The sequence below is a fragment of the Biomphalaria glabrata genome, chromosome 10 (assembly GCF_947242115.1).
Source record: "Biomphalaria glabrata chromosome 10, xgBioGlab47.1, whole genome shotgun sequence".
Taxonomy (NCBI): domain Eukaryota; kingdom Metazoa; phylum Mollusca; class Gastropoda; family Planorbidae; genus Biomphalaria; species Biomphalaria glabrata.
Genome location: NC_074720.1, coordinates 20,730,717 through 20,755,326, shown reverse-complemented (window position 1 = coordinate 20,755,326; position 24,610 = coordinate 20,730,717). Strand labels below are relative to the sequence as shown.

General features: G+C 36.7%; 1 protein-coding gene across 7 annotated transcripts in view; it reads right to left on the bottom strand.

The window, feature by feature from the left end:
• LOC106074398 (LIM domain only protein 3-like) overlaps positions 1-24,610 on the bottom strand; it is a 179,260-nt gene that overhangs the window by 59,269 nt on the left and 95,381 nt on the right. Inside the window, exon 1 of one of the 7 annotated variants that reach the window (XM_056044175.1) lies at positions 1,794-1,969. The exons of 5 other annotated variants lie outside the window; for them this stretch is intronic. In XM_056044175.1, coding sequence (XP_055900150.1) covers positions 1,794-1,827 — 34 coding nt within the window. In that variant the 5' untranslated portion in view covers positions 1,828-1,969. Of the gene's footprint in view, positions 1-833; positions 892-1,793; positions 1,970-24,610 lie in introns of those variants that run through there. One more of the 7 variants, XM_056044174.1, reaches the window with a different exon arrangement.

Below are 24,610 nucleotides of genomic sequence, written 5' to 3'. Positions count from 1 at the left end.
GGATGACCAGTTGAGTGTAAGAGATGACCAGTGGAGTCTGTAAGGGATGACCAGTTGAGTGTAAGGGATGACCAGTTGAGTGTAAGAGATGACCAGTGGAATATAAAGGGTCACACACCGAGCTATGAACCATTTTCTAAATCTCTGTGTTTGCTACATTCCTAGTAGAAGAATCTGATCTGACCAACCCAATAGGCGTACACAAACAAAATCTGGACACCAAAGTGCTATGGTAAAGTAAGTACCTCTTTTATACCTTCCGACCTATAGGGCAGATGATATGAAGGTCATAGGTTGCTATTGCAGACGGTTAACGAGAGTGTCGTGTGACCAGCACACCGACTAACCGCTTTTACTTTCCCCAACTATGGTACTATGTAGATAATACAACGGACAAAAAACTTTACTTTCTATGTTTAAAAGGCAAACCTTGAGATTGAGTAGCATTCACATTTCTGTACAAATCGACACGGTTCATTTTAGCCACTATATCGAGGAGGTTAAAAAAAAGCTAAAGGGATTAACGATGTGTACATTAATGCATGACTAAACAGGACATACGCCTACAGCCGCCTGGATAATATGTAGAGAATGTAGGTATGTATGTAGAGAATGTATGTATGTTTGTAGAGAATGTATGTATGTATGTAGAGAATGTATGAATGTATGTAGAGAATGTATGTATGTATGTAGAGAATGTATGTATGTTTGTAGAGAATGTAAAACACCGAAAGAACGACAGAGCTGACGTCATATTGGTGATGGAGCCACCTTTTCTTTCTCTGCATGATACAGGGCCATTATTACGAATAGATTAGGGTATTTCTACTCACCATTGCAATGTAGTCCCACGCTATAAGTATTTCTACTCACCATTGCAATGTAGCCCCATGCTATAAGTATTTCTACTCACCATTGCAATGTAGTCCCACGCTATAAGTATTTCTACTCACCATTGCAATGTAGCCCCATGCTATAAGTATTTCTACTCACCATTGCAATGTAGTCCCACGCTATAAGTATCTCTACTCACCATTGCAATGTAGTCCCACGCTATAAGTATTTCTACTCACCATTGCAATGTAGCCCCATGCTATAAGTATTTCTACTCACCATTGCAATGTAGCCCCATGCTATAAGTATTTCTACTCACCATTGCAATGTAGTCCCACGCTATAAGTATCTCTACTCACCATTGCAATGTAGCCCCACGCTATAAGTATTTCTACTCACCATTGCAATGTAGTCCCATGCTATAAGTATTTCTACTCACCATTGCAATGTAGTCCCACGCTATAAGTATTTCTATTCACCATTGCAATGTAGTCCCACGCTATAAGTATTTCTATTCACCATTGCAATGTAGTCCCACGCTATAAGTATTTCTACTCACCATTGCAATGTAGTCCCACGCTATAAGTATTTCTACTCACCATTGCAATGTAGTCCCACGCTATAAGTATCTCTACTCACCATTGCAATGTAGTCCCACGCTATAAGTATCTCTACTCACCATTGCAATGTAGTCCCACGCTATAAGTATTTCTACTCACCATTGCAGTGTAGCCCCACGCTATAAGTATTTCTACTCACCATTGCAATGTAGTCCCACGCTATAAGTATTTCTACTCACCATTGCAATGTAGTCCCATGCTATAAGTATTTCTACTCACCATTGCAATGTAGTCCCACGCTATAAGTATTTCTACTCACCATTGCAATGTAGTCCCACGCTATAAGTATTTCTACTCACCATTGCAATGTAGTCCCACGCTATAAGTATTTCTACTCACCATTGCAATGTAGTCCCACGCAACGATCCGTCATGTTTTATCTCTCTAACTAGCTCAACACTAACACGTGAAATCAGGGACACTTTGGAACTAACTGCGTACACCACGAATAGATCTCATAGAACGAGGAATTTGAGTTTCCATATTTTCGTCTCTGAAGATAAAATAAACAGAATAAAAATCCCATCTGGCCAGCATCCACACCAGCCCCTGCCCCTCCCTGGAGACACGTCACCCCGACCATAAAGCCACCCGCACTCTCCAAAAGCATATTCCGGAGTCTTTACAAGAAACGCACATCACGCATACTGTAGTGCATTACCTTCAAACATGGCCGGCCATTTCCTAACTTCCGGTACGCAGCAAATTCATTTCCCCTAAATTTACACAAAAATAAAATGACAAGCCCGGCTGGAAGTGGGGGGGGGGGGGGGGAGGCGGTGAGTGGAAGAAATAGAAGAGGTTGGTTGATTGGGAAAGCGGGGGGGGGGGGGGGAGTGAGGTTTGGAGGGAGGAGGGTGCAAGAGACTTACGTTTCATACACGATTCAGACATTAGGGGCAGTCTCTGTCTCTCTGTCGCCACACTGGACAGGGGCGTTGACCGCGCGACAATGGGGCGTGTAGAATATTTTCTTGAAGGGAAACAGAGCCTCTAATTATAATTGTATATGATTTTAGTCTGGCAGACGTTAAGCAAAAGAAAGAGAGAGACAGGGTGAGGGTGGGGGAAAGGAGATGCTAAGGAGAGACAAACGAGTAAGACCCGACAGAAAGCAAGGACGTATATATGTCAGGCTCTTGAGCAACTTTTGTTTTGAAATGCACGGGGATAGGATACGATTTCTTTCCCGCTCAGTACCGCCCCTGAAAGGTGAAAGCACCCCTGAGGGCTGAAGATACCCCAGAATAAGAAACCTTGTTATATAACAGTTCGTGTCTACGTGGGCTGTAGAATAACAGAAACAACTTCTGCTAAATCTCCAATCTTTAACGTATTCTGATCAGTGGGCGACTCCTATTTATATGATATTTTGGATTGCGATAGCCATTGTTTAAAATAATACAGAAGACTCAAAAGTAAAGTAGCAATTATACATAAAACACTGAACCATAATCTTCAAATACAAAAACAAAATTAAATAAAATACTCAGAAAGACACAAAGATAAAGGCACATTCCTCGTCCCATATGCTAGGACAAATTTGTACAAATCCTCCTTCTTCCCTTGTGCAATTAGAGCATGTAATGGGTTGCCTGAGCTAGCCAGAAAAAAACGGTCACTTGGTAGAATTTAAGTCATTGGTAAATATGCATGACTGAATGCATGACGCGTAGGACGAAATTATCTTCTTTTTGGAAGTAACGTCTGTATTATATAAGATAAGATAAGATGCAACAGATACTAAAATTCGAGTTGTTTTTTTTTTTTGGGGGGGGGAGGGCGAAAAAAGAGAGTAGAGAGAAAATTGAGATAGAATTCACGGGCCAGAAGTGATTGTGTTTGGGTGATTGAAATAGGTCGTTCTAATCATACGTAACATATACACGGCCAAAAGTTGGAAGGGGGGGGGGATGTTTAAATGCGGGCAGTTGTATTGAAGGTGCAAAAACATTAGGGTGAAGTGGGGGCGAACATTTGCAAGATGTAGTAAGAAAAAAGGGCCCAAGCAAAAAAAAAAAATAATCCAACCTAATAGATACTAGAATGAGTTGGCAAGTGGAATTCTAACTTTATAGCGTTACATTGTTAGATTATAAGCAAAAAAAAATAAATAATTATATTTTTATAATAAAAAAGGGAGGTGATCAATGGCAGAATAAACAATATATAGCGTTGGAAGATAAATGGGTGAATCCGGTGGGTAATGTTGGTCTTATTGATCTAAATCTAGCAACACGTTTACAAATGCTGTATTGGGGGACATGTTTCTCTAATATATCTAGTTAGAAGACGAAAAGCTCCGTGGGATATATCTATGCCACTGAGGACTCAAGGCGCCGACGTTGACTGCAACGAATTAATGAAGTCCTTACTTTTATTACTAAACTAGAATATGAAAATCTCCAGGTCAGTAAAATCATTCAAATCGTTATTTCATTTTTTTGTTATTCAATGAAATGACTTCTCAAATCTATTTAAAGCTCTCTCACACAAGAATAAGATAGACACTGAAACGATTGAAGGAATCATACACAAGACAAGTTTGGCATTGAATTCGTTTTGTTCCTTGTGCTTTGATTGCAGTTAACTAGTAATGAGAAGGTGGAAATAAAACAGTAACCACTGGTCAACATTTGTAAGTGATTTGAAGTACAACTCTTTGATGACCTTCACATCTAAGGACCTTGACAAGACCAGAGTTGTAACAAACAACCAGTTTAACCTCAATTAACTCTGTCTGGCTACTCTATTTTAGATAGCTCTGTCTGGCTACTATTTATTTTAGATAGCTCTGTCTGGCTACTATTTATTTTAGATAGCTCTGTCTGGCTACTATTTATTTTAGATAGCTCTGTCTGGCTACTATTTATTTTAGATAGCTCTGTCTGGCTACTCTTTATTTTAGGTAGCTCTGTCTGGCTACTATTTATTTTAGGTAGCTCTGTCTGGCTACTATTTATTTTAGATAGTTCTGTAGGCTACTCTTTACAACATAATAACCAGATTGACTTTAGGTAGCTCTGTCTGGCTACTCTTTAGAACATAATAGCCAGATTGACTTTAGGTAGCTCTGTCAGGCTACTCTTTACAATATAATAACCAGTTTAACGTCAATTAGCTGTCTAGCTACTCTTTACAACATAATGACCAGTATGACTTTATCTGCCCACTCTTTAGTATTTACAACACAGGGACCTAATATAGTGGCAGGCTACTCACTCTCTGCTTATATGTGTGTGTGTGCGTGCGAGTAGGACTAAATGTGCGGCTGAAACAAGATAAAAACTAAACCTCAGAACGACAAAACCAATTGGTTAATGGATCCTATCTGTGACACACACACACACACACACACACACTTGTTGGTTGTCTCTCAGACACTCAATGCTTAGAGTGGTCAGCTAGAGACCTGAATACAGACATCAATGTTAACAGACAAAGACTGTAAAATATTATCTGTTAGTCCCCTCCCCCCTCATTCACTACTAGACATTTAGAGGGGGGGAGTCCACTGAAACAGAAACACATTAGCGCTCACACACTCACAGAGAAGAGCTTATTCTTTCAATGGAACTGATCCGATTGTTGACAGGAGATATAATTTAACAATGGTGTCTTAACATCCTCAGTCGATCAGATCAAAGTGCAATGTGTAGACGTACGACTGTCTCAACATCACTAGTTGATCAGATCAAAGTGCAATGTGTAGACATATCATCATTGTCTTATCATCAACTATTGCAGACATGAAGACAAGAAATCCACATGTTACATGTCAAAACAAAAGGTCTCAGTTTTTAAAAAACTAAAAGTAGACTGAACACACATCGAATATCGTTTATAGTTTTTGAGAATCCAAACATGCTTGACTGACGAACGGGCAGACAAACTGCACAAAACCAATGATGACTTAATCCTTTTCGCAGGCTGCTAAAAAGAGAGATGAAGAAACTGTCAGAGCTTTGGTTTGTTTTATAAATTAACCTTGCCCCTATTAATTAGCTTTGAATTTCATCTCCACAGTTTCGCGTCACGCTCGGCCAAGTGTGAAGTCAGTCGCCTGATAAATGTCGCTCGCGTCGGTCTCCGGCAGTGCCATCGTTCAGGAGTGGAGCAGAATAATGCAAATACCGTACACAATCAAATTAACAAGAGGAAAAAAAAAAGTAAAGGGGGAAGGGGGTTCAACGTGATGGAGTAAAGAGGAAATAAAAATAAAATGGCGGGAAGGGGCGGGGTAATCCAGCAGCCTGATGGGAGATAACCCAAGGCGCATGGACGTCATGTCAAGGGGAAGTAACTCATAAACACAGACTGAGCCACTTTAGGAACGACAACTCTGGTGCTGACCTTTGACACAACTATGGATGTCGGGCTCTCGCTCGTACGTTGTTGTTGTTTTTTTTTTCTTTTCAAGCCTGCTCGGAGCGTTAGTGGATGATGGACGTAACACTGAGGCAGGGGACCTTTCAAATCGGGACAGCCTGACGTATTCAGTGCCGAGGTAGTGTCTAGCAGACGATTGAAGTGTACACAGTTAAGTACAATGGCGGAAATGGTAGAACATGCATCATTGAAGGGGGGGGGGGGTCAGAACCAAAAATTAAAATATAACTCTTACATTACAATACCTAGATCTATGAGGTTTTGTAGGAAATGTTTTGAATGACTTAGATCTATGGGGTTTTGTAGGAAATGTTTTGAATGACCTAGATCTATGGGGTTTTGTATGAAATGTTTTGAATGACTTAGATCTATGGGGTTTTGTAGGAAATGTTTTGAATGACTTAGATCTATGGGGTTTTGTAGGAAATGTTTTGAATGACCTAGATCTATGGGGTTTTGTAGGAAATGTTTTGAATGACCTAGATCTATGAGGTTTTGTAGGAAATGTTTTGAATGACCTAGATCTATGGGGTTTTGTAGGAAATGTTTTGAATGACTTAGATCTATGGGGTTTTGTATGAAATGTTTTGAATGACCTAGATCTATGGGGTTTTGTAGGAAATGTTTTGAATGACCTAGATCTATGGGGTTTTGTAGGAAATGTTTTGAATGACTTAGATCTATGGGGTTTTGTAGGAAATGTTTTGAATGACCTAGATCTATGGGGTTTTGTAGGAAATGTTTTGAATGACTTAGATCTATGGGGTTTTGTATGAAATGTTTTGAATGACTTAGATCTATGGGGTTTTGTATGAAATGTTTTGAATGACTTAGATCTATGGGGTTTTGTAGGAAATGTTTTGAATGACCTAGATCTATGAGGTTTTGTAGGAAATGTTTTGAATGACCTAGATCTGTGTTTCGTGTTAGTATGTCAAATGATGCGTAGATCTTTGTGTGTACGTTTGTTTGTATTTCAGTTTGTTATTATGTTTTCCTACGTTTGACCTATTTGAAGTTTGGGAGCTGGAGTTTGTGAGCTGTTTGTAAAACATTTGGTTAGAAAGATTACTTCCCTCTTAATAACTAATGATTAGTAGATGAAAAAAATAATTGAGCCAGCCTAAAATCCCCCCTCCCTTTTTTTTCAGATGTGGACATTCTGGTCCAGTGATAGAGTCTAGACAAAAACATTAAAATACAGAAGTCTAGACTAGAATATTAAATCTAGTTAGAGATACAGATCTAGTATTGATATTATGTATTGATACATTGTATTAGTAGGATTGTATTTACACATGTATATTGTCCTCTATTAGTTCTAGCAGAGTCCAAATAAGGATTTGTTACGTGTGTGACGTGCGCACAATGGCCATGAACGTGTAGTGATTTTTTCAACTCTTCACTAAATACATTCTGGAATTCTCACTGACGTATGTTCAAAACAGACCAAAACATAGTTTTAAGATGATTGTATTTTGAAAAATTGTAACGTTAAAAAAAGTTTTCCCTGTGTGACCCATTAGGTTGTCATTTTGACCCAAGTGTCAAATTTCTAGGAAAATTGTTAGAGCCGTTTTTTAAATCCGTGTCGATGTTCCAGGTTCCTGGCAAGCTACTTATAGAAGTTGTAAGAACGAGGTCAAGGTCACACTGGCGGTGTGGAGGGGGAAAAAAAAAGAAAGAGAATCAACCTACATGTTTAATTATGTACTTATTAGTGTTGATATTTCTGCACTTGTATGTAGATTAAATTCGAAGAAAATTTAGGACTTGCTAAAGATGAAGAAGAAGTTGCACTCGAAGTATGACAGAAGATAGTTTTGACCTTTTCTATATATTCACTTTTCTCTCACCAACTTTTTGTTTCACTTTTCATCAATATTTTGTATTTACACTAGAAACGTCAATATGAATACAACAATACTATAAACGTCAATATTTTAGTCTTTACACTAGAAACGTCAATATTTTAATCTTTACATTAGAAACTTCAATATTTTAGTCTTTACACTAGAAACGTCAATATTTTAGTCTTTACACTAGGAACGTCAATATTTTAGTCTTTACACTAGAAACGTCAATATTTTAGTCTTTACAATAAAAACGTTAACATTTTAGTCTTTACAATAAAAACGTTAATTAGGAAAGAAACGGGCTGGGGTGAGATAATAAAAGAATTTTAATACCAGAGTAAAGAGAGTATAGAGTGTAAAGAGAGTATAGAATGTAAAGAGAGTATAGAGTGTAAAGAGCGTAAAGAGAGTATAGAGTGTAAAGAGCGTAAAGAGAGTATAGAGTGTAAAGAGTGTAAAGAGAGTATAGAGTGTAAAGAATGTAAAGAGAGTATAGAGTGTAAAGAGCGTATAGAGTGTAAAGAGAGTATAGAGTGTAAAGTGCGTATAGAGTGTAAAGAGTGTAAAGAGAGTATAGAGTATAAAGGGCATAAAGAGAGTAAAGGTGTAAAGAGAGTATAGAGTGTAAAGAGAGTATAGGTGTAAAGAGAGTATAGAGTGTAAAGAATGTAAAGAGAGTATAGAGTGTAAAGAGCGTAAAGAGAGTATAGAGTGTAAAGAGAGTATAGAGTGTAAAGAATGTAAAGAGAGTATAGAGTGTAAAGAGAGTATAGAGTGTAAAGAGAGTATAGAGTGTAAAGAGTGTAAAGAGAGTAAAGAGAGTATAGAGTGTAAAGAGAGTATAGAGTGTAAAGAGAGTATAGAGTGTATAGAATGTAAAGAATGTAAAGAGAGTATAGAGTATAAAGAGAGTATAGAGTGTAAAGAGAGTATAGAGTGTAAAGAGAGTATAGAGTGTAAAGAATGTAAAGAGTGTAAAGAGAGTATAGAGTGTATAGAGTGTAAAGAGAGTAAAGAGTGTAAAGACAGTATAGAATGTAAAGAGAGTATAGAGTGTAAAGAGCGTAAAGAGAGTATAGAGTGTAAAGAGCGTAAAGAGAGTATAGAGTGTAAAGAGAGTATAGAGTGTAAAGAATGTAAAGAGAGTATAGAGTGTAAAGAGATTATAGAGTGTAAAGAGAGTATAGAGTGTAAAGAGTGTAAAGAGAGTAAAGAGAGTATAGAGTGTAAAGAGAGTATAGAGTGTAAAGAATGTAAAGAGTGTAAAGAGAATATAGAGTGTAAAGAGAGTATAGAGTGTAAAGAGAGTATAGAGTGTATAGAATGTAAAGAATGTAAAGAGAGTATAGAGTATAAAGAGAGTATAGAGTGTAAAGAGAGTATAGAGTGTAAAGAGAGTATAGAGTGTAAAGAGAGTATAGAGTGTAAAGAGAGTATAGAGTGTAAAGAGAGTATAAAGTGTAAAGAATGTAAAGAGTGTAAAGAGAGTATAGAGTGTATAGAGAGTATAGAGTGTAAAGAGTGTAAAGAGAGTATAGAGTGTATAGAATGTAAAGAATGTAAAGAGTGTATAGAATGTAAAGAGAGTATAGAGTGTAAAGAGAGTATAGAGTGTAAAAAGTGTAAAGAGAGTATAGAGTGTAAAGAGAGTATAGAGTGTAAAGAGTAAAAAGAGTGCAAAGAGAGTAAAGAGTATAAAGAGAGTAAAGAGTGTAAAGAGATTATAGAGTGTAAAGAGAGTATAGATTGTAAAGAGTGTATAGAATGTAAAGAGATTATAGAGTGTATAGAGTGTAAAGAGAGTATAGATAGTATAGATTGTAAAGAGAGTATAGAGTGTAAAGAGAGTATAGAGTGTAAAGAGAGTATAGAGTGTAAAGAGAGTATAGAGTGTAAAGAGAGTATAGAGTGTAAAGAGTAAAAAGAATGTAAAGAGAGTATAGAGTGTAAAGAGTCTAAAGAGTGTAAGGAGTGTAAAGAGTGTATAGAATGTAAAGAGTGTAAAGAGAGTATAGAGTGTAAAGAGTGTTAAGATTTTAAAGAGAGTATTGAGTGTAAAGATAGTAATGAGTGTAAAGATAGTATATAGTGTAAAGAGTGTATAGAATGTAAAAAGTGTAAAGAGAGTATAGAGTGTAAAGAATGTATAGAATGTAAAGAGAGTATAGCGTGTAAAGAGAGTATAGAGTGTAAAGAGAGTATAGAGTGTAAAGAGAGTATAGAGTGTAAAGAGAGTATAGAGCGTAAAGAGAGTATAGAGTGTAAAGAGAGTATAGAGTGTAAAGAATGTATAGAATGTAAAGAGTGTAAAGAGAGTAAAGAGATTAAAGAGTGTAAAGAGAGTATAGAGTGTAAAGAGAGTAAAGAGGAGAGATCTGTAAGAAAGAATAAGGCAGAAAAGAGAAAGAGAAAATAAAAGAAGTGTGTGAATCTATCATAGAAAGATAGAGAGAGGGAAAGAGACAGATTCAAAGAGAGGAAGAAAGAGAGAGAGAGAGAGAGAAACACAGAGAGAGACAGTCACACACACAGTAAGAGAGAAAGAGAGAAGGAGAGAGAGAAAAACAAAGAAATGTGTACATATGTATAAGAGAGAGACAGATACAGAGAAAGGAAGAGAGAGAGAGACAGACAGAGTGAGACAGGGACAGATAAAAACAAAGGCAGAGAAAAGAGAGAGATGAAGTCTGCGTCTGTCCCTAGATGTACTGACTGACACACACACACATATCGAACATGGTCAACCAGAAATTCAGGCGGGTTGCACAAAACATTATTTTGAATTTGGTCCAATTGGAACAGAATGTTGTCTTTAGTTTTAGCTATAATAATGGGAACGTTTGTTTTTTTCCCCTTTCTATTGCATTCCAAATATTCACAACCAAATTAGCTTTTTAGGATCATTATGAAATTGTGCGCGTGCATTTCAGGGCGCAAGTGATGGAGGTATTCATTTCAAATTTGTGATCAATATGTGGTGTAGGGTATTTGGGAGAGGGAGGCAGGGAGGAATGAGGACAAGGAAGAAGACGAAAAGAGGCGGAGTCAACATAAGGAGTGCAGTGACGTAAGTTTATTTTTCTTTGGGACTGTGCCAGGTTGGGGAAGAGGTCCCACAGTGTATGTGTATGTGTGTGTGTGTGTGTGCTGGGACAACAATAAATATGTGTAAATATAGTGGCGAGAATTACAATTATGGACAGATAGCAAACCAATGATATGGCATTATCATACAAGCCAGCACTAGAAATCATAAGCAGAAAAGATCGTTTTATTAAATTAACATAATTTGTTCTTTATTCTACCAACAGAGAATCAAGTGATTGTAGAGCGATGAAAGACATAGAGAGATAGACAGACAGAAAAAGAAAGATACAAAACAAAGAGAGAGAGGGAGTGAGAAAGAAAGAAACAGAAAGAGAGAAACCGAGTGAGAGAACAGATAGAAAGAGAGACATAGAGAGAAAAAAGAGGGAAACAGACAAAACCGAGAGAGTGAAAGAGATAAAAATAGAGAGAAAGGCAGGAAAGAAATGGAAAAAATAAAAACTCCAAAGGGAGCACAGAACATCCTGTAGGCCTAGCAGTACATTGCAACCAAATCTTCTCCAGTTTTGTTTCCAAAGACGTCATTTCTAATTGGAACACTGCTCGGAGTATCGACCAAATGAAAATAGTCCCCCCCCCCCCAGTTGTAGAGCATCTGTTTGTCCTAGTAACCAGTCAACCAATACCAAATGTGACACACACATTACATCAGATCTATGTCAGTGATTAGCATTAAATTGACAAGCTTCTAGTCTTGGCTTGTTTATCCCAATAACGATACTTCTAGATTTTATGAAAGCATATTGCCAAGCTTTAGATTTTTTCTTATTAATTTCGACATCCCCTGCTATATATTTGGGATTCAGCACTGACGAGTAGTATTACACGTTGTGATTACACAAAGTTTCTGTAAGGTTTGTGTGGCCTAAAACCAGTGGGTCACTTCAGGCACAACAAGGCATGTGTAGGTCCACAAGAGCATTGCTAGTCTTGTGAAATAGAAGGATGCCCCACTTCTCTGTTAAGTGGTAAACAAAAGATCAAGTCTGATGATTGGTCGTCATGCAAGGACTGATAGGACGCTTGCTGGGAGGGGGGGGGGGACACATAGAAAGGGGGGGGGGGGTCAAGTGTGGGGGCAAGGTCAAACTGTTTCACTTCGCGAGATCAGGCAATGAAGATCAGTGACATCTCTTATTCTCCACTTGAAAACATCTCGACCAACGGACTGGCCAGCAGAAAATACGAGGGAGAGAGAAGGGGGGGGGGGAGAACGCACTGATACATTATCTTAATATAAAAAGGACAATTGGCTCTTACAGGCTGCCGGACACAAGTTGACCTACAGCATTAAGCCATTACACTAAGTGCAGTTCTTAGGTCAAGATTTTAATCTCAGCCAACAAGTCTCTAGGATTGGGCAAAAAGTACCCCCCCCCTTTTTTTTTTTCGTCACAAAATGAATTAGTTTCTGTATTAAAAATATACCCATGTTTTTTTTTCTCTTTCTTGTTTTTAATTGAAAAAGACACGCCCAGCTATACATCTCCCGTTTAATACCGCTGTCTGAGAAAGCTTTTCTATTGCATCCATTTCATCAGCTTTTTCTACAGTCCGTCTTGTAGTTTAGATTTAATTTGCTAAGTGCCGGCTTTCTGACACAAAAGTTAAAAAAACAAACCAAGCCAAACACTTGAGTCTAAAGTGTTCTTTATTCGTGAATCCCCAAAACTTACCAACTCATATGTCCAACTGTCATGCACAGAATACCAAGAGATATGAACGCGCCGTAAATTCGACTTAGTGAAGAACAGTGACCCTAAAAAAAGTTCTTAAATCATTTGTCTGATAGTGGAACACCAAAAAAAAAAAAACAAACAAGCAATTGATAAAAGAATACTGTTTTTTAAAACCAAAGCTTATCTAATGGGAAATGACCGCCAATTACTGCCATTTATCTGAAAATTACAGGGTTTAGCTCCCTTTTCTGTTATGTAAAACAAAGTTAATTAATTCATACCGAATGATTAACTAACTTGTTAATTTTTGGATTGATTTGTGTATTGTTATCAACTATGACTAATGTATAAATTTCAACTTGATCCGAGAATTGGAAGTGGGGGAAAAAATTGTCAAAACGTAATAGGGGGACTAAATTCATATATATATATATATACACACATGTCTCACTAAATAACATTTATTACCTATAATAAATAAAATAATTAATCACCTATGATTAATTAACTAATTTTTTGTCCAGTTTTGTGAGCTTTTCTTTTGTACCGGTATCATGAAAAAGAAGTAAGAATCGTTATAGTGGCTATTTTTTATGACATCACCGATAGCCCATAGCCTAAGGATAAAATATACGTTAACATTTTAAAACTATTTTATAAATAAGGTCGCTATTAAAGAGTACCTAATTTTCCGGTGCCTAATTTTCCGTCTTGTCAAAAAGTGCCTAATTATCCGTTGCCTAAATATCCAGTGCCTCCATTTCCTAGATTCCTATGAAACACAAGGTCCAGTATTACTTCCAGTCATGGTGGTCAACTCAGACCTAATTGGTCACACTAAAGGAACGGACGTAAAGTGGTGCACTAATGGCGTCTAATAAGTTTTAATCCGACACAAACTTCTAGAAAATTTCTTTGTTGTATTTAAAGTTCTCCCTTTTCCCCAAAGCAATTCAAAATGGTGAAAATTCTGACTGCATCCTAGCGGCCTAGCATCCGAGCAGCCTAGCATCCTAGCGGCCTAGCATCCTAGCGGCCTAGCATCCTAGTCTACCGAGTCAACAAAGCGCACTCGAACAACAACTTCAGAAATGCACCCTGCCCTCCCTCTCAATTCACTCGAAATAATCCAATGTTTCAAATCAACTTTGTCTTCCAGTACGGCTGCAATTGTGGTGGTGGTGGGGGGGGGGGATCTTTTGATTCTGGACAATTTCACTTGTAAGGAAGAGAAGAAATCAATGTAAGAAAATAGGGGCTAATGTAGTTAAACTGCAGAAGACTCTCCAGGCCACACCCTCCCCCAGGAACCATAACTGCGGCTAGAAGGAAGAATAGAGAACGTTAGCGACGATCAATTGAATTGGTCATTATGCAAATCACAAGATACGTCAAAGGCGATTAGCAAACTCGTTAGCCAAAGGCCAGCTAATCAGCAGGATCGCGTGGCTTTAATCTGCTGGGACGCTGGCAAGGACGTGGGCTAGACCGCTAGGGAGAAGCCAGGACTGCGTCGTGTGGGCCTGGAAGAGAAAGTTTAGGAAACGTGAGCTGTTGGTCTGTTGTTTGTTGGTCTGTCTTGTTTTTGTTGATCTGTGTGTCTTGTCTTTGTTTGTTAGTCTGTCTTTGTATGTGTGCGTTGTCTTTGTTTGTTAGTCTGTGTATCATGTCTTTGTTAGTCTGTGTGTCTTGTCTTTGTTAGTCTGTGTATCATGTCTTTGTTAGTCTGTGTGTCTTGTCTTTGTTAGTCTGTGTCTTGTCTTTGTTTGTTAGTCTGTCTTTGTATGTGTGCGTTGTCTTTGTTTGTTAGTCTGTGTATCATGTCTTAGTTAGTCTGTGTGTCTTGTCTTTGTTTGAACGTATGTGTGTCTTGTCTCTTTTTGTCTGTGTAGTTTGTCTTTGTTGGTATGTGCGTCTTGTCTTTGTTAGTCGTATGTGTCCTGTCTTTGTTTGTTGGTCTGTATGTCTTGTCTTTGTTTAACCCCTCTCATTGTTCTCCACTCGCAGACGCATGTCTTATTTGAAGACGACTTGTTCTAAATGATAATTAACTAACTTTTCATTAATGAAAGCAGGATTGAGACGTTTCTATTTACCATTCACTATCATTCAATATGATATTGTATTCTAATGTGGTCGTAGTTAAATTAAGATTTCAGGTTAAAATTAAATTCATTAAATAGAAAAAAGGTTTGAGTTAATTTGAATGACAATGCTGGTGATCTTTATAATATGATATGGATTGGTTGATAACATTTTAATTTGTACAGTGCCCAACTCAAAGGCGAACTGATCTAATGTCCTAACAAATATCAAGCATTGTCGGATAGGATGAAAGGTGTCTGTCTCTCACTGCACATTCCTTTTATCAGCCAGCAAACTCTACATGGGTTCAGAAATCAACAAAAAGTTGGAATGTGGATGGACACGAATTTCGAAAGCTGCTTTAAGATTTTCCAAGAATTTTAGTTCATGCATTTGGGAAAAAATACTGGGAAAACTCTGGTTTGAGCTTTATAATTTATCAAAATACAATAATCTTAAAATTAAATTTGGTTTGCGCCTTTATTCTGAACACAAGTACATCATTGGGTTTTCTCCCCTGCATTCAATTAAGAGTACTATAAATAAACAGAGGTTCTCCAATATATTAGATACGCTCTTATTAGAAATTAATAGCCAGACTGATGAAATAATTTGTGATAATATACCTGTGTTAACAGTCACACTTATCCAAGTAAGAACACACAAAATAAAATGAACTTCAATAATAAATCCAAAAAGAAGTTTCAAATTAATGGACCAACACGTTTAACAATTCTTGTGTCATGAAGACTTTGGTATATCTTCATGAACAGGCCTAATTATCATTATCGAATGAAACTATTATGGTATTATTATACACAAACTATTAATAGTTTCTAAACTACATCTGAACATAACGATGTCTTAAGGTTAGTAAAACTTTGATACATATCAAACAAGACATAACTAAAAAAAAAAGAAAAGACATATTTATAAAGATTAAATTTGACATCCAGTGAGTTTTGAGCAACTAACAAATCTGACGACAATTGTTATAAAAAAAACACAACAGCTTTGAAATATTTATATATGAAGTAATAAACAAGATATTACCACTATATCATGAATCGTTACTTATAAATACAAATATGGAGTCTTCAAGATACTTTAAAAGATCCAAAAATAAATTCATATTTTCATATTCTGAATACTAGAGCAGTGTTTCCTAAATGTCTTCCTTAACAGAACACTTCGCACTTTATGAGCATTCAACAGAGTACTTCACACATTCTGAGTATTTAGTGGAACACTTCACACATTCTGAGTATTTAACAGAACACTTCACACATTCTGAGTATTTAGTGGAACACTTCACACATTCTGAGTATTTAGTGGAACACTTCACACATTCTGAGTATTTAGTGGAACACTTCACACATTCTGAGTATTTAACAGAACACTTCACACATTCTGAGTATTTAGTGGAACACTTCACACATTCTGAGTATTTAGTGGAACACTTCACACATTCTGAGTATTTAACAGAACACTTCACACATTCTGAGTATTTAACGGAACACTTCACACATTCTGAGTATATAGCGGAACACTTCACACATTCTGAGTATTTAGTGGAACACTTCACACATTCTGAGTATTCAACGGAACACTTCACACATTCTGAGTATTTAGCGGAACACTTCACACATTCTGAGTATTCAACGGAACACTTCACACATTCTGAGTATTTAACGGAACACTTCACACATTCTGAGTATATAGCGGAACACTTCGCACATTCTGAGTATTTAACGGAACACTTCACACATTCTGAGTATTTAACGGAACACTTCACACATTCTGAGTATTTAGCGGAACACTTCGCACAGTCTGAGTATTTAACGGAACACTTCACACATTCTGAGTATTTAGCGGAACACTTCACACATTCTGAGTATTTAACGGAACACTTCACACATTCTGAGTATTTAGCGGAACACTTCGCACAGTCTGAGTATTTAACGGAACACTCTGTTTTATCTTTTTTTTTTTTCAGAGGTTAATGCACGTGGTGGCCTACTAGTTCATTAGTCCAGTAGTTCCTGGAACACTTATTCAGCTAGAATTTAGTTTCAGTGGTCGATGTTTGTTTTTTTTTAGTACTGACTGGTCAAAGGAAAATGTTCACAGGAGCCATTAGATTTATACCCATAGCATGTGTAATAGGGGCAGCAGGTAGTAAAGATCTTCTTATATACCAATGGTTTCCAAACATTTTTTTTTTCTCATAGACCCCTTGCCATGTTTTCTGGTTTTCGGTAGACCCCATTGCTTAACTTATATTGCATTTTTGCAAATTCATAAACTCCATTTTAAAACTAATTTCTAACTAGTGAGTTGAAAAGTGAAAAAGTAATTTAAAGCTACAACAACACAGAGAGAGTTATATCTTTTTCATTGATAAAATTCAAATTTAAACCAATTAAAAAAAAACAACAACTAAACACACTGGAAATGTTTTTGTTTTTTTAAAGTTTCATCATTCGTTGCTACGGATATTATGTTTCATATAGGAATTTGTTGTTCTATGAAGTAGTCCTTCAAGCATTAAATATTGATTACCGTAATTCATTAATTTGCCTTAAGTATCATTGTAAAAGTTTTCGCAAAGAGCAGTTTCTCGCGTATTTCTTGATCTTTCACGTGTGGCTCACATATTGGGTCCACGAAACTGTTTTCATTAACAGGAGAAGGGGCGAAGGTGAGTAACTGGCGCCTAAACCAGTAAGCTTTGGGCAGGAGGGACTCATTAGCCTTCACAGGAGGAAAACTGAATTCAAACCTCTGCTGCATTGTAGTTATACCCCCCCCCCCCACCCCAGCGATATTAGTGTCATAATATATCGTCATAAATAGTCACTTAATTAAACAACCAATTGTTTGACAAGGAAGGAATGAATCCCAATTTTAAATAATAAACTCTGTAAAATCTACATTTCTTTTTGTTAAACATTAGTTACAGGTAGACAAAATAAAGCTATTAAAAGTATTACGGTATTATAATTTTTTATTTGAATAGCAGGATATTTATAACTAAGGTAAAAATAATCTATTTGTGTATGAAATAATTGCATTAATGGTGTGTGAAAATTAAAGTCACGACCTGCTTAAATGAAATCCACTATCGTAGACCCCCGTGGACATCTCATAGACCCCCAATTTATTTTTTCACTTTCATAGACCCCTTGGGGTCTATAAAGACCAGTTTGGGAATCACTGTTCTATACCAAGAAGATAAGACGTGTTATTAAGCGAAGGGGAACAACTCATTTAAAATGTAGAGATCCAAGAATTTTTATTTTTATTTTAACCATTGTCGAAATTAAGGGGAGGTAATATTTAAAGAAAATATTTCAACTTATCACATGTTTAAATGCCACATACAGCTGAATGGCATCCCCTTTAAACTGGGAATGTGTCTGTAGACACTGTGGTGTTATTTCATTGAACAAACATTGATCTTCTTTACCAACTTCTGTTTTTCACCATTCGGTTCATGAAAAATGAGATTTATATGTCGACATTTGCGGAGCACCAACGAAGTATATTTAAAATGGGCAAACATCTTCACAATTCACATGTCGCTTACAGCAAGACTAGTTTATACATCTAAATAATGTTTAGTTCACTTCAGCAAATCTTTGAAACAAAAAATATTGAAAGAGGAGTCTTCGAGCTCTCCTAACAACAAGCCGGGTCTCTCAGCACTGGACGCTGTCCAGAAAACTAGCCACCATGCATGAGTTGAAGGAAGAGGCTAGACTTCCACTAATAGACATCAACTAACCAAATAGCACACGACGTGAATAGCAATAGAAATTGTCTACGGCGGAAGTCAATACAAGTCTGTTTAAAGAATCAAAAGTTGTCACAAAAGTTTCATGGACAGCGCCGAGCAGACGTGAGAAGCAACGGACTTTTTACTTTGACGTGGCACTGAGTCTGATTGTTTTGTTTCTTATTAATTGAGGACATTTTGTTTTTGTTAGTTTATGACTTGTCACGCTCATCAATGTGTGTGTTCAACACAAAAAAATTCAAGGATACTTTGTCTATCCTATCTATGTGTGTCCAAGGATACTTTGTCTATCCTATCTATGTGTGTCCAAGGATACTTTGTCTATCCTATCTATGTGTGTTCAAGGATACTTTGTCTATCCTATCTATGTGTGTTCAAGGATACTTTGTCTATCCTATCTATGTGTGTCCAAGGATACTTTGTCTATCCTATCTATGTGTGTTCAAGGATACTTTGTCTATCCTATCTATGTGTGTTCAAGGATACTTTGTCTATCCTATCTATGTGTGTCCAAGGATACTTTGTCTATCCTATCTATGTGTGTCCAAGGATACTTTGTCTATCCTATCTATGTGTGTTCAAGGATACTTTGTCTATCCTATCTATGTGTGTTCAAGGATACTTTGTCTATCCTATCTATGTGTGTCCAAGGATACTTTGTCTATCCTATCTATGTGTGTTCAAGGATACTTTGTCTATCCTATCTATGTGTGTTCAAGGATACTTTGTCTATCCTATCTATGTGTGTCCAAGGATACTTTGTCTATCCTATCTTCAAGAATTTAGTACAGAAACAAAGAAACAATCTGCAGTCGAATTTGTTTTAAGGGGGGGGGGGTGATGAGGGGAAGGTGAGAGAAGGTGAGAGAAGGTGAGAGAAGGTGGAGAGAACGAGAGAAAGAAATAGAACACTAGGAGGACACAAGAGGGGAGAAGAGAGTGAATAGTGGAAGTAAGTCGAGACACAATGGGAGAGAAAGAGTGAGTGAGGAGCAAGGAAGAGTAGGACCAAGAAAGAAAAAAAAAAGAAAGAAAAGGAAAAAAAAAAGAAGATTACAAAAAATGGTAGGAGCTAAGGGCGATGCCTGGACATGTACTGTACATATTCAAACATTGTGGTGTAGATATTATTAGACACATGTTGAACTGCGTGTTCAAGTGTGAGTCAATGAATCTAGTATTTCAATCACCAGTTAGACGCCTGTCAAAACAATGATGTTATAACAAGACAGAAAGGAAAGAATTTCAAGAAAAGATAATCATCGCAATTTCCTGATTTTTTAAAATTTTGTTTGTATTTAAAAAAATGAAATTAAACATTGGCAGTATTGAAGTAATTAGATCTAGTATTTCTAGTTGCTATGTTAGTGCTACTTTGAATTTAGTATTTCTAGTTGCTGTCTTAGTGCTACTTTGAATTTAGTATTTCTAGTTGCTGTCTTAGTGCTACTTTGAATTTAGTATGTCTACATCTGTCCTAGGATTTTCTTTTGGTCTCAAATGTGTATCCCGCGGCCTTTGTGAGTGACCTCCAGCTGTCTCGTTCTGAGACCGCATGCAACCAGGTGCTCTCTTCTATGTCAGCTCAGGCAAGTTGGCGCCTAAGCTGGTCTTTAAAGCGTTTCCGTGGGGCACCTCTGTTACGTCGACCACCTTTGGGCTCACCAAAAAAGACGTTCGTCCCCCATACGGGATACGTGGCCTGGCTACCTTCGTGTAACTATATGTGACTATATTAACTATTTCTAAATATTTTTAGTGTTTTTAAACTTGGTCTAGTAGTACTTCAATAAAGACGAAGTAGACCCTGTTACTAAGCTGTTACCCTGTGCCATCATTGTCAAAGTTTCTGACTAACAGGCAATGGCCCAGAAACTCTGATGCAGGTAAGTGAGATAAAGATTGTTTTACCTTCATGTTCATATAGGAAATACGATTGAGCGCATCTTTGTGTTCGGCGTAATTTAAGATTAAACTAATATGAAACGGGAAAGTGCCCAGCTTCGACAGGAGGAGCTTTGTTTATACAACTATACAACTTTATACAGTGCCTCTATATATGTATACCTTTATACAATGACTCTATATATGTATACCTTTATACAATGACTCTATATATGTATAACTTTATACAATGACTCTATATATGTATACCTTTATACAATGACTCTATATATGTATACCTTTATACAATGACTCTATATATGTATACCTTTATACAATGACTCTATATATGTATAACTTTATACAATGACTCTATATATGTATAACTTTATACAATGACTCTATATATGTATAACTTTATACAATGACTCTATATATGTATACCTTTATACAATGACTCTATATATGTATAACTTTATACAATGACTCTATATATGTATACCTTTATACAATGACTCTATATATGTATAACTTTATACAATGACTCTATATATGTATAACTTTATACAATGACTCTATATATGTATAACTTTATACAATGACTCTATATATGTATAGCTTTATACAATGACTCTATATGTTTAACTTTATACAATGACTCTATATATGTATAACTTTATACAATGACTCTATATATGTATAACTTTATACAATGACTCAATATATGTATAACTTTATACAATGCCACTTATTAAATTTTAGACAGAACTTTGCTCTTCAACTGTATACAGAAACATTAAAGTTCATTCAACACTCTATCATGTGAACACTAGCAATTATCATGTATAGACATTCAACTATCATGTATAGACATTCAACTATCATGTATAGACATTCACTTATCATGTAAAGACATTCACTTATCATGTATAGACATTCACTTATCATGTAAAGACATTCAACTATCATGTATAGACATTCAACTATCATGTATAGACATTCACTTATCATGTATAGACATTCACTTATCATGTATAGACATTCAACTATCATGTATAGACATTCACTTATCATGTAAAGACATTCACTTATCATGTATAGACATTCACTTATCATGTAAAGACATTCAACTATCATGTATAGACATTCACTTATCATGTATAGACATTCACTTATCATGTATAGACATTCAACTATCATGTATAGACATTCACTTATCATGTAAAGACATTCACTTATCATGTATAGACATTCACTTATCATGTATAGACATTCAACTATCATGTATAGACATTCACTTATCATGTAAAGACATTCACTTATCATGTATAGACATTCACTTATCATGTAAAGACATTCAACTATCATGTATAGACATTCAACTATCATGTATAGACATTCACTTATCATGTATAGACATTCACTTATCATGTATAGACATTCAACTATCATGTATAGACATTCACTTATCATGTAAAGACATTCACTTATCATGTATAGACATTCACTTATCATGTAAAGACATTCAACTATCATGTGTAGACTTTCACTTATCATGTACGTATTACCGCAAACAGTATCAACTGTAAAGTCAATAGTTATACTCCCTCCCCCAGGCCCCCCAAAACTTTATTTAACTTTGGTTGCCAGTGGTAGTTTTCGTTTCTGCAGCATCTGTCAAGGTCATTGATCCAGATCGTCTGCACAGGCCTCCTCTTTTTCTATGCATCAAGTTCTTTTCAGCTATTGACTCGATAGACCAACATTTAATTAGAACCTAGTCGGGTTTCTAAATGTCTATTTAACAGTGAACTGTGGACCACAACATCCAATATTTTGGGGGCGTCAGAAAATGTCATTTTGTAGCTAGAACAAGTTTTAGTTGTATGTTAAGCCCCCTCCCCTCCTTCCCAATTAAAAAAAAAATAAACATAATTACATTCATTGAAGAGACTTACATGCGCACACACACATACACCTACAAAAACACAGATTTATTTCGATCTTAAAATCAATATAAACTCAAGAAGCAGATAACTATTTTTACTTTTCAGTATTTTGCTCACAGAATCATGTAGACTTCAGTTGAAACTAATAGTACAGTTTGTTTCACATAATCTGTAATTGAGTTCTAAATAGATGATTGATCTTGGAGTAACACACGTGGTCTGGAATGTACAATAACATTGCAGTATAATACTAGATTTACTTCTTCAATTAGTTTGATGCTTTGAAACCAAAAAAAAAAAAAAAAGTGGAATGTCAACCCAATTCTGGGTTTAAGTCACTAACCAAAAACAACAAACAACAAACTCAGATTTGTATCGAATGTTGTTTTTTTATTGAGTGACAACGTGTGTTGAGTTCTAGTATAGGAGACATCTCCTAAGAGAAAAAAGAGAATAGGTGTGTATGTGTGTCGGAGAGAGAGACAGAGAGAAAGAGATAGAGAGATTGGGAGGAAAACTGAAAACAGCGTGGAAAGCTTTACTTTTAAAAATATTTCTTGCAGGTTAATTCTAACTAGTAGCGCAATACATTGGGCAAAGCAAAAAAATTTGAATCCTGTACTTGGACACATTTTCTTTATCCTAACAAGGTCACACTCTTGTTGCGTGACATTTTCATTGAAATCTCAAAAGGTCACACTGGTGTTGCGTGACGTGAATAGAATAGGTAATGTATAATAGGGAAGGTAGGTATATTTCTATATTAATAATAGCAACACAATTATACTTCATTACATTTTTTTTCCAACAACGACAATCAAATGATGTTAATCCTAATTAAATACGTCCTGTTTAAAAAGAACGAGAAATCCTAGAGACCATTATCAGTGACAGCAAATAGAACAGAACAAAATGGAACGTATAATAATAATATCAAAGTAATAATAGTCGCAATACATATGATTGTAATATCCATACAAAATATGTACAACTCTAAACAAAAAAAAAACGAGCCACATTGTTTCCAACTGTAAAGAATTCATGACTCCGGGGATGTTCGTTAAGAAGATTCAGCAGAGGTCCACTGCCACACCCCTGGCTGTAAGCCTGGCAAAGTCTTAACACTCAATAACTGTCTGTGCCGTGCAGCGAAGACATCTGTGCCGAAACGCATAGAGCTTAATTAGAGGGAGAGACATCAGCAGGGCGCAGAGGGAAGGACACGTAAGTTGTCGTGTGGTGGTGGAAGGGAAGGGGGGCGAGAAAGAGGACGGGGAGCAGAGAGTGAAAGAAATGAGTATGTAAAGAGGAGAAGTCAGGTTGGAGAAAGAAGAGTGAGTACATGAGCTCACTACGATAAGGTTTACAGACAAGGAGGTGAGGAGGGAGAGGAAACGGAGGCTTCCCTTGAGTCGACACAACGCCAAAGCTAATGATAATGAAAAGGCGGCCGGGCTAATGATTCGTGCAGATCTAGCTACAATCATAATAATAGGATTGTGGAGCTCTGACATTTCATCAATCATTTCTGGCACGACCCGGGCTTACGGTAGGGACTGGATTTCATCATTGTTATGTACACTGTAGAATAGTTGGCACAAGCTGTCTCATCTACAGCCCCATTCCCTACAATACACATAGATCCCCTTGATCTACAAGTTATCTAAGAATCACGCAAATTTTACTTTATTCTACTCTATTGTAGGACCTAATTAGTTCTACAAATCACATCCAAAGAGCAGGAAGCACCGCCACAGTAAAGGAGACCTACAGATTTTGTTACGGATGAAAGGGAATGTGTGTGTGCATGTATAATTTTTTTTTTATTTGTATACGGCAGTTTTGAAGTCATGTAAAAGTCAAGTATCCCTTTCAGACCTTAAAATCTATAGGGCAGATGTTGTAAAGATAATCTGTTTCTTTGGTCGACGGTTAACAAAGGTGTCATGTGGCAATCACAACGACCAACCGCTTTACTTTCCCCCAACTAACGTCAGGTCCCCATTAGAGTTGGATGAACTCAGGGCTGACCTATAAGTCCCGAAATTTAAAGTCCCAATCTTTATCGATATTCGAACCCGGGACAACTCGGTTCGGAAGCCAAGCGCTTTACCGCTCAGCCACCGTGCTCCTGTGCGATGTCATGATTAGCGCTCTCACTATTTTCTCCTTTCTCTCTATTTCATTTCTCTTTACTGTCTTTCTATTCTATTCCTCCTCTCTCCTGTCTCTCTATTCTATTCCTCCTCTCTGCTGTCTCTCTGTTCTATTCCTCCTCTCTGATGTCTCTCTATTCTATTCCTCCTCTCTGCTGTCTCTCTATTCTATTCCTCCTCTCTCCTGTCTCTCTATTCTATTCCTCCTCTCTGATGTCTCTCTATTCTATTCCTCCTCTCTGATGTCTCTC